At 36.7% G+C, this 12,081-nt stretch overlaps 1 protein-coding gene across 1 annotated transcript in view; it reads right to left on the reverse strand.

Moving 5' to 3' along the window:
* The window catches only part of LOC148425133 (uncharacterized), a 10,078-nt gene extending 2,687 nt beyond the window's left edge, over nucleotides 1-7,391 (reverse strand). The window contains exons 1-3 of the mRNA XM_088413651.1: nucleotides 7,257-7,391; nucleotides 5,297-5,360; nucleotides 660-815 (exon numbers count right to left, since the gene is read on the reverse strand). Coding sequence (XP_088269777.1) covers nucleotides 660-815; nucleotides 5,297-5,341 — 201 coding nt within the window. The 5' untranslated portion in view covers nucleotides 5,342-5,360; nucleotides 7,257-7,391. The remainder of the gene's footprint in view (nucleotides 1-659; nucleotides 816-5,296; nucleotides 5,361-7,256) is intronic.
* Nucleotides 7,392-12,081: the final 4,690 nt, after the last annotated feature.

Raw genomic sequence — 12,081 nt, forward strand, 5'->3', positions numbered from 1 at the left:
TGTACTTGCTTCTTATACTGACAATAATGCTCTAAAAACCTCAGCTAACACGAGCTGCCGTTAGCTGCAAATCAGACACTGGCTGCTAACAGCCGACTTCCGCCTCCAACACGTCCCATTAGGATTTACTATAAGCAAGAACACGTTTGATATAAAAAAAATGTGCATCCGTACATTAAAACTCGACTTATGTGGCTGACAGATGACTCTTTGTTGAATGTCATTGGAAAAAAACAAAACAAAACAAAAACAATCTTTAAGTTACCGTTTATAGGACGTACAAATATTTTGGCCTTGAATATTGACAGTGTCTTACATTTGGGGAAAAATGGCATGTTTGGTTGAAACTTACTTTCAATTAAAATAGCCAGTGTCTGAGTCCTTCTCGAATGCATGGAATAAGGCCAAGCTTATATTAGCAAATTTATTTGCTTTGTCCAAAAACTACTTAGTAGTTGCAATGCATTATAATGTATACAGTATGTAACGCAAATATTTAAAAAAATATTACGTATAATCTGTATGAGAATGTCTTCATAATGCTGACAAGAAAGCAAATTTACGACCTTTGTCAACACTCGCAAATGCCTTAAGTGTAATTGAAATTTGAAAGGATGAAAATAAAAACGACTGGAGACAAAAAGAAAAAAAGTTGAAACCTTGAGCTGTTCATCCTTTGTGCAAAGTGTGGCATCTTTCTCTCGAATCAGCTCTTTCAGCTGAGTAACAAGCTGCTGTGTTTGAACAAGTCTGTCTGCCATTTCATCGGAATGAAACTCTCCACCTCTGCCATCCCCGTGGGTAGAACCTGAGGCCTGGAAGAGAAAGCAGGGGAGACTTGTGAGTGCTTGTCCACATTTAACACTGCACAGTGCTCTACACTGATTTCTGGACTTATAGCACTGGTGCTACTAATCTTTTCACTTGGTCACACTTTTTCAGGGTCATATTTTCTGATGTATAGTGGACTCAATTTGCATAAAATGGTTTTATATTATGTAAATATTGACAGTGCCTCAAGTGCCATTGAGGAAATTGAATTTATTATTTTGTTCAACACAGCAGGACCAGCTCTAATGACTGGAGACCTCTCCAATTCAAATGAATGGGACCATGGAGAGCTTCATGTGATTGCAATTTTTGTTTTGTTTTTTTAACCAAGCTTGATTCATTAGCTAATATGTCAATGCTAACTCATTCAATCTCAAAAACAAAATGTTAATTTTTAAACAGCCATAGGGGTGTCAAACTCATTTTTATCATAATAGCTATTTTGTAGCTAAAACTTCCCTCACTGGGCCGATATAATGAGGAAACGAAGGCAATTTTAAATTGTCCCATGATATTATTACTGTATACAACAAATTGATGGACGAGTAGTTTTCAAATCAGAAGTAAAGAATAAAAGCATGTAGATTTATTGATGAAGTTGGAACAGAACAAAAAAAGTATTGCAAAATCTCAACTTCCTTATTTATAATTCACGACAAGTTCAAATTTTGAATGACCGATCGCAGATCTTAGGGAGTTGTGACGGCGACCAATAGCAGACGGGCATTCTAGTTACATAAGCGATGACGCGTGTACAGATGTGTGAGCGCGGAGTAGCTCGCAGTCATGCATGCACACTGACCGCCATGTTTGAGGTGGCGTTTTTGTCGTAAGGAGAAAATAATGGCGTAAAAAGGGGACAAAAAACATAGCGTTCCACGTCGTAAGCTGAAAAAAATGTAAGGCAGGGACGTCCTAGACCGGGGGTCCACTGTATGTCATAATGGTTGGCAGCAGTGTTCCTTCTAAATTGCTCGCGTGCGCAATTGCACACTGCTCACATGTTTTCAGTGCACAAAATAATTTATGTGCACATAAAACAAAATGTAATACAAATATATTAAATAATATCTATTAGACCTCATCTTATCTGATTAATTATATTAATAATATGATTTCTGTACCATTTTGCATTGTGACAGTGAGTGTCCAGCCAATGATATGAGAAGTTTCACTTACACTATTCATTCAATGAAACGCATTGAACAGAAACAGTACAACATGTACACCCTGTGCAGGTTACCTAGCTAACAACAGTGCCAACTCCTTTTCCTCGCGAAACCAATGAGCAGCGACACATCCACTCACCAATCCAAAGTAAAAAACAAATGCGCTTCTTTTAAGACGGAATGGCTGGCGGAGTACTGTATATGCAAATAGAAGAACAAGTGGTGAAAGTGTGTGACACTTTTTAATCTTTTTCACAACTTGTGGCTCGTTTATTGCCATGGTGACAAGTGCAATATATATTATACAGTCATGTCTAAAACACTTATTGCTCAAGATGAAAGAAAAATAATAATAACAAACTTTTTGAAAACAAACAAAAATAGTTGTGATTTGTTTGGCTTGTTTGTAGGTCTATCTTTGACTCAATAAAACAATAAATTTATTTCCACAGTATTTCCAAAAGTCTTCAAACAAAAATACTTCAAATAAAAGGCAAACATTACTGTACAGAAACCCTGTGCTCTTATCTGGAATCAATCTCAACTGCCCCTGTGATGCATGCCCCAAGTCTTTTAAAGGGCCGGCATCATGCACCTCTCTCCCTGCCAAAACAACCAACAAACAAATAAATAACTTTCCAGCTCTTGGCCATTACAAAAACTGAAATAAAAATTAACTCTGTTTTGGGGTTCAAAACCAATAATAATTCCAAATGCTGTAAATTGGCTCCTACAAACATGTCAGTCATAGATGCATTGTTCTCCCGTATTGGTGCTGGACGACGCTTTTCAGCTCAGATATCCTCTCATAAATGACGGGATAAGTACCCAGAAGCACATTACCGGTCCACACATACAGTATGTGTTTAACAGTTGTTGGACATCATCAGGTCATGCTATTCACATGAATTTGTGGCGTTCTGAGCTGCCTTGCGTCACAAGACACGAATGATCCCACATTGGTTGTGGCTCATTCCAGGGCCGCAGCTCGGCCCCTGGGTATCCTCAGAGCCCCCCACCTAAAGGGATCGTGTGTAAGATTTAGACAGTTTTTCATGACGGACAGCAGGAGGTGCTGTAGGTGCTGCATTTACCATTGTCTGTAGCTTTAACAAACATGGCTGCGGCGGAGAAGTGCCACGCACCATGTAATATAATTTATTGATAATTAGACCTCTGACTGTATTTAAAACATATTGTTGGTCGTTAAGAACACATTCATTTGCAAGTTTTAGAAATTTACAATAATTTAAATTATTCCTTTTGAATGAAAAATGGTCTAAATCTTACACACTGTCCGTTTAATTCTTAATTCATCAGCCATATTTGGACCACCATTATAACCATTGGTTCCATTGTAACCATCGCCTCCAAAAAGTCTAATAAAAATCTTTTCGTAAAAAAACGACCTTTATGGTACTGAGTAATACGAAGGCAGTATTATGTGAAGACAACGATCATGTTAATTATTTTTCATCACTAGAAAATTCGCAATTCCTGAAGAAATTGTGTGAGAGGGCAAAAATGCTGAAGGGAGAGGCGTTCAATGATGAAAAGAAGTGGAATGTTTGAATGGCTTGAATCTGTGAAGTATTCAGAATAATACAAGGTTGGAACGGTTTGAATAGGCCAAATAATGAAGAAGATACATGAAAAAAACTGAAAAAACGTGGAATTGTGGGGAAAATTTTGAATTGTGGGACGAGGAAAATGGATACGCCCATGGAATGGTGGGAATCGGGGGAATTGATTAAAATTGGAACGGTGTAAATCGGATGCGTAATGGCAAAGAAGGAAGGTTACAAAGTTTTGGTGAGAACAGTGGTAATGAATGAGGAAGTATGGGTAGTAATATTAAAATAGTTAAGAATTATTTAATTATTTAATTAAGTACATTGTTTTTACATTTACAATTGGTATAATAACAACATCAATAATAGTAATTCTAATAAACAGGAAGTTGAAGAACATATCGTATCAATCAATCACAGGGGCCGCGTTGAGAGGATCCAGTTGAGGTGGTTCGGGCATCTGGTTAGGATGCCTCCCGGACGCCTCCCTTGTGAGTGTGCATGTCACACTGGGAAGAGGCCCCGGGGACGACCCAGGACACGCTGGAGGGACTATGCCTCTCGGCTGGCCTGGGAACGCCCAGGGGTCCTCCCTGCAGAGCTGGATGAAGTGGCCAGGGAGAAGGAAGTATGGGCTTCCCTGTTGAGGTTGCTGCCCCTGCGACCCGCCCCCAGATAAGCGGAAGAAAATGGATTGATGGATGGATGGATGAATTATTGGATTGTGTGAATATTAATAATGATGAAAATGTGAAAGGAATTAACTGAATGATGTGTGAAATGGGGAAGATTCAAATGTGAAATGTTAAATATGCCATTAGGAATGAATTATGAATTATTATAGGTGAAAAACATGGAATTATGGGAAAATATTAATATTTATGAATTATTGGAACGATGGAAATGGTCCCTAAAGGCAAAATGAATGAGTTACATGTTGAGTTAAATTCCACCATTCAATGCCTCTCCCTTCAGCGTTTTTGCCTTCACACCCAATTTCTTCAGGAATTGCACATTTTCTAGTTGCTTGCAAAATTCTGCAGAACAGGCCTGCTGGCTACTGGGTCCTTGAGGGCCACCTGGTGGTTGGTGACCCTAAAGCATTTCCCAATTAATAAAATACAGTGCAGTGCAAAGGTTTCGGCACACCTTATTCTAGATGTTTTCTTTCTATTTACGATGTAGATTCTCAGAGAAGGCATCAAACCCACGAATGAACACACATGGTGTTATATACTAAACAAAAAGATGAAATAACTGAAGACATTTTATATTCTAGTTCATAGGTGCTGCACTCCAGTCCTCAAAGGCAAGTATCCTGCAAGTTTTCCAGTTTTCTCTCCCCAACACACCTAATTCAGATGATTAGCTTATTAACAAGTTCTACATAAGCTTGAAAATGATCCTAATCATTTTAATCAGGTGTATTCAGGAGAGAAGGTTAAAAATCATGCAGAATACATGCAGAGAATGAAGTTTGACACCTGTGTTCGAGTTTCTTCAAAATAGCCACCATTTACTCTGATTACCACCTAGTACCCTCTTGGGATTCTCTTGATGAGCTTTAAGAGGTAAGAAGCTGAAATGGTTTTCAATAGACTGAAATTTAACATCCACATTTTAAAACCTGAATGATTCGCCCAGGCAGCACGTGAAGTTATGTTTTGGCCAAAGGCCATTGGGCCACCATTAATATCGACGCCTGGGTCATGCACAGATACTTACTCTTTGGCCACACTCTACCTCGTCGTTGGAAAACCACTTCAGCATGGTTCAGACCTTAAAAACACTGAAAATAGAAACACATAAACTATTCAAAATCTGTAAACAAAAATTTGCTTAAAGATTTAGAGGTTAATTATTATCATGTGGAACATGGAATCGAAACGCACCAATAAAGATACAATAAAAGAGAGTTATCACTGACAAAACAAAAACTAATGTTATTTATATTGTTATGTATATTTTTAATGTTATTAAAAAGAAATATTTAACTAAGCTTAACCAGTGAAAGACAGGCATTGCAGTGCAATTTGCTCAGTGAGCGCAGAAAACATTCTGAAAGTTATGGGTGGGCAGTACCGACACCAAGTATCGGTATCAATGCCGATACAGGAATTGAAACCTTCCCCATGGAATTGTTTAATGATCAGATAAGAGACTAGAAAAGTCAAAAATTAGAATGTGTTTTTTAACATAACATATAGTGTTTTATACATAAGTCTGTATTGAAAATGATGAACCATTAGTGGTATTGGTACTTGATACCATATTGGTGACTTCACATATCTGGTATGGTATCAGATATCAGCAGTCAAAACGGTTTAGTTAATTTTATGTTTCTGTGCGGGAATGAAACTTGCTACTTGCTCGTTATTTTTGTTTCTTTTGAATCAGGAAACGCGTAGCGATAACAAATAAAAGATCAAACTATTCAATATTCACTTGCTGACTTTTAGAATAACATCGTTAATACTGTCGGAATGATTTACAAATCACAACATTTTGTTTATAATTGGCAGTTATGTAAGTACCGGCTTAGCAATCTAAAAATATCTGATAGGAGCCATTCCCAATTTCACAGTATATGCATGTCTGTTTGTACAGGTACTTTGACAAATGAGGTGATGCTCTTTACTTTTTACTCTTTACATTTTTTGCTACAACCTATAAGGCAATCGCTGCAATCAAAACATTTCTGGAAACCTCAATGATACTTCTTTGACATGCATACATCTCAAAAGTCAACTGCAGGTCACTTTTCCATGTTTATTTGCATCACCATCCCACAAACTGTCAATAACAATCTTTAAAAGATTCCAATTTTTATTGTTTGGCCTTTCTTCAGTATTTTTTACTTTGTCCAGGCCCAAGGTTTCTGACACTGGTCAGGCATTTTGCGACACAATGCCTTTCTTGAGAAATGTTACTATTTCACAGAATTAGGCCTTAATTGAACATATAAAAAGTCAGATAATTTCTTTACATTTCATATAAAATCATGGGAAAAAAGGTGTTTTCTATATTTTTAGTCCATTGATCTCTCATACATTAAAAGTGTCTCAATTAAAGATCATTCATTAAATTATAAAGTACCATTGAATCAAAAAGAGGTAAAACACCACCATAAATAAATAAGAATAACAAAGATAGTATGATATTAGTCCATTAGTTAGGTTTTATCTAGCCACTGGAATAATGGTATTTTAATACCACAGGTAAAGTAGATGGACTGATTTGTCACAACTAATTCGGCAGACCTGGCTGACACAGGAAAAAAAATCAGGTCTGACTGGTTTCTCTACACATAACACCGCTGCATGCTCAACTTACTCGCAAATTGATACAAAAACTGAAATCTTGTATTGGAATGAATACTGTAGTTGCACTTGCTAAAGCATACTTCAGTAAATTGCTTAACGTCGAACCCAAACTGGTACCTGCTACCTTCCAAGCATAGTTACTAACTTGCGTAATGGTATAGCAGGCCTTAACAACATGTTCAACTTGATGTGAGATTTGGTCGACATTAAGACCAGTCCAAGGTCAGGAAGTGTATTAATACGAGTTAGCCTGGCAACTTATCTCGCTAGCTTCCGTGAATGCTACCACAACTAGCATCGTACTCGAGTGCGCAAATGAGCTCTTAAAAGATACCCACGACTGGTCATCAAAATTTACTTACCGAGTGCATAAGTTTATGACGATTCCATTTATGATCTCCCCATATGTGTATTGCTCCGGAGATGCGTTACTATTTTATTCTCAGCAACAACAACATTTTAAACAGAACAAAACGAATATAGCAAAATTGTTTACAACCGGACAGCTGGGGATTTGGCGCATGCGCACACCCGTCCTTTTGACTGCTCGCATTTTTACAATGAAAAAGGAGGAAAAAAACATGAACATTATTACTATTAGTCAGTCCCCCGTGGATATGTAATGTTTACACATTTACCAATAACATAAGTTTAAAATGGCTTGCTGTTGTGATGCAATCTTAATGCTTTTAAAAAAACATGCTTTTTATTCTTTTATTTTGTAAGGGGGGAGGGATTCCAGCGTAACCAAATGGGTATACAGTACAGTGAACCCTCGTTTATCGCGGTAGATACGTTCCGGAATCGGCCACAATAGCCAAAAATCAGCGAAGTAGCGCCTCAACTTATCAAATTGGAAAAAAAAAATAGCCCACATATATATATATATATATATATATATATATATATATATATATATATATATATATATATATATATATATATATATATATATATTAATCGGTTCCACGGTTGGGGTAAGGCGAATTCGTCGTATGACCAGCAATCCAAACCTAGTGCCGCTTGTTATGCTCATATTCCCTATAATAAGAGTTAACTCCAGCATCGTTTTCATATAAATCATCTTCTTACTTACATCTTACTTCTCTCTTTAACATCACTAACAATCTTGGGACCCATGGCTAACCATTTCAACTTTCAATTAACCAGTAAAATGCACTATAAATACGGTTTTGTAACCACTCACAATCAAACAAAGCTTTAACATTACCCAATTTTGAAACGAGTAAGGCCGACCAATTGCAGACCAGCATTGTAGTCACGCGTTGCATGGAAGCAGTTAGACGGTAATAGTAAATAAGTGCAATTACCTAAAAACGCCAGCAGATGGGAGGCAAAATTACACAAATACAGCCAAGCCCCTAGGGTCATGACAGTTGTTTTGGTCTCATAACCAGGAAAATGTCATAAAGAGGGGATGAAAAACGTAGTACAGTGATCCCTCCTACTTCGCAGTCTCAGATATCGCGGTCTCAGTACTTCGCAGTTTTTTCAAGGAAAAATAAAAAATATTTCAAAATAAAAAATCATTTAAAAAATGTGCAAAAATGTACAAAAATTGAAAAAAGCAAAAAAGTACATTAAACAGTACTGTATTAAACAAATAACGAAGTAATATTAGTTAATAACTATGTTAAGAATTCTTCAAACGTTAGAGTTTGTGACCTTTTTATCTTATTTTGAAATGCATGCTTTTAATTTGTCGGGTCGCGTTGCATTTCCGTTTCCGGTTGTGCGTTCTCTGTGCGTCATTTGGCTTGTTACGGTGACATAGTGATTGGCAACGTCAGCTCATATTTAAAGTGTATTTTCATTTATGTTGATAACGCACGCTACTGCCTATGTTTAGTAAGCGATGAGTGTTTATTCTGTTCATGTGTTCGTTTGTGTAGAGGTTGCACTTTATAGTTAGTAGTTGTTAGTTGTTGCTAACCCGCTAATGTCGGCTAAAAATACAGTAAATTCATAGATTAAGTGTTTATATGTTAGTTTACTGACTTTAAGATTGTTGTTGATTTATTATTCAACAGACACTACATGATACACCATACATGAGCCAAAATAAATGTGAAGTTCAACGTGATGACTTGCGTACTCTTTCACCGGAGTCTTGGTGCAGATAACCCTACTTCGCGGGTTTCAGACTTCACTGGGGGTTGACAGCCCCCATTAACCGCGAAGTAGGGGGGAATCACTGTATTCCACATCGCAACATGAAAATCATGTAAATCAGGGACGTTGTATATATATATATATATATATATATATATATATATATATATATATATATATATATATATATATATATATATATATATATATATATATATATATATATATATATATATATATATATATATATATATATATACAGTATATATATATATATATATATATATATATATATATGTGTGTGTGTGTGTGTGTGTGTGTGTGTGTGTGCGTGTGTGTGTGTGTGTGTGTGTGTGTGGAACGGGTAGAAGAATAACTTGTAGTGAAATAAATTGTAGTGAAATCCTGCTAAAATATGATCGTATCACCTGTCTGTATATAATTGACCCTATGGTTGTCTAGAAAAGTGTCAGGAAACCGGAACTTCACCACAGTCAGCCTAGCTTTCTGCTATGGTAAGTTATACAGTTCGGTGCTCTCCTGACAAAGTATTAAACAGTACGTTAAAATGGCTAACATGAGACTTGTTGTGAAAGACACATTTATATGACAGCATTGGACATGCTGTTCTTCCGTTTATATTAAGTTCAAATCGCACCGAATCTCGCCATTATGAGACCACACAATTGGCCTATTTTATTTTGTTCCGCTAGAGCGCGCCATTGTGCAGTCTAATTATTCGCTTTGAATGCTGTCTGTATTTCCTATTTTATTTCTTTATAAAAACTATAAAATGGATGTTGTTGGAAAAAAAAAGAGAACAAGATAAAAACAGATTACACTGACTCCATTGTGGAGTACTTGTTTTAAAACGAAGTTAAAAATCACTATACGATCACGTTAAAAAAAAAATGCTAAAACCCATTGTAAAAAGACATCTTTATGTATTCTTTGTAAATGTAAAATATTCATAAATGTTTGTTCTAGACCAGGGGTCGGCAACCCGCGGCTCTCGAGCCGCATGCGGCTCTTTAGCGAGGTCCTAGTGGCTCCCTGGAGCTTTTTCAAAAATGATTGAAAATGGAAAAAGATGGGGGAGAAAAATATTTTTTCGTTTTAATGTGGTTTCTGTAGGGGGACAAACATGACAAAAAACATTCTTAACATTTTCCAATGCTGTAAAAATGTGTAAAATAAATATTACATTTCAACATTTCTGTCAACGAAGAATTACGTCATAGCCTGAGACACGCGTTTCTGTGAACACGGCAGGATGCTAGGCAAGTGGCCGTTGTAAACAAACCGGCGGCCATGAGCCATGGATCCCAAAGGGAAAAAGAGAAAAATAACTGAGGAGAACAGACGATTCAACATTTCTTGGACAGAATCATTTGCATTCGTTGCCAATGCAGAAGGATTGCCTGAATGTTTGCTCTGTAGCGAGAAGTTGTCAGATAACAAAAATAGCAATGTGGAACGATATTTTCAGGGAAGGCGTTCTACATTTATAGCCGAGTACCCGGTTGGCAATGAGAGAAAAAGTGCGATTGCATTACTTCTGCAGAAATTAGAGGAGCGCAAAAATATATTTAAGAAGTGGATTGCATCTCCAAACTCCACGACTGCTGCAAGTTTCGTTGCAACCCGGTAGATAATAAAACGTGGCAAACCGTTTACAGTTGGTGACTACATGGAGTCATTCATAAACATATCAGAACACCAATTCAAAGGAAAAAAAAAAACACGCCTCTCTCCGCCAAGACAGTTGAAGGAAAGAACGATTAAAATGGCAGGCAACAACGATCAACAAATCAAGGACATTAATTCAGCGCCAGCATACTCAATTGCCAGTGATGTGATCGATATTGAACAGACTGTGCGTTTATGCAGGTATGTGGCTGATGTTTTATTTTTATAGATGCAGGCTACGTTTTATTGCACTCTATTGCCCTGATAAGGGCCACCTTATGCACGTTCCATTTTGTTTTTTTCGAATCCTCATGAATAAAATCTTCTCAAATCCGCTTTATTTATTTTAATCAAAGCAATGAAACATAATTCATTAATATTGTAATTTAGTTAAACTTGAGGCGGCATCGCACAACAGAGTAGTCATGTGGTGTGTCAGGATGCACTGCAGGAAAAATAAACATTTAATCATGAAGCCTCATTATGTATTCGTAGTTAATCATTTTGATAGTAGGCTAATATAGCTATTATAGATACATACAGCATGTGTTGCCTTCATTACAGGGCTTTTATTTTTTTTGGCGGCTCCAGACATATTTGTTTTTTGTTGTTTTTGGTCCAATATGGCTCTTTCAACATTTTGGGTTGCCGACCCCTGTTCTAGACACAGTCAGCCTAGCTTTCTGCTGTGACGCCATATAACAGTGGAGGGGCTTGTCCTGTGCTGTGTACCACTCATCCGCAGTAAAGTGAACCACTTCATCCCAACCCTGACGTCGATGTGTGGTGTGTTCATGACGGGACGAGTCCTCATAAAAAAAAAAAAAAAAAAAAAAAAAAACAGCCTTTATATATGTCGGTTATATATATATATATATATATATATATATATATATATATATATATATATATATATATATATATATATATATATATATATATTAATATTACTGCAGTATACATATTTACTTAATCTTAAATGATTAAACCTTATACATTGTACAGTAAAGCGTTCCTCCGTTCCTTTGAAGTCTTGCACAGATGTGGTCAGATTCGCAGCGGCCCGGACGTTAAATTAAAGTCTAATCTATACATGATCAAAGATTATTACAATGAAGAGTTTACACTTGAAATACCATTTTATTATAAAAGAAATCTATGTAAGACAATTTCCAACGGCAAACGTCTGCTCCTTACTGTGTCTCTCTCTGCCCGACAATGTATGTGTGTGCCTTTTGCTCTGGGTGCGCTTCATGACTGACATGAACGTCCCCGTGGGACGGGAGTTGATTAAAATTCCACAGGGGACGTACTGTGTAAGTCGTGATACGCATGACATGTATATATATATATATATATATATAT

Source organism: Hippichthys cyanospilos, chromosome 4 (assembly GCF_059441005.1).
Source record: "Hippichthys cyanospilos isolate Australia breed blue-spotted pipefish chromosome 4, RoL_Hcya_1.0, whole genome shotgun sequence".
In the NCBI taxonomy this organism is placed as follows: domain Eukaryota; kingdom Metazoa; phylum Chordata; class Actinopteri; order Syngnathiformes; family Syngnathidae; genus Hippichthys; species Hippichthys cyanospilos.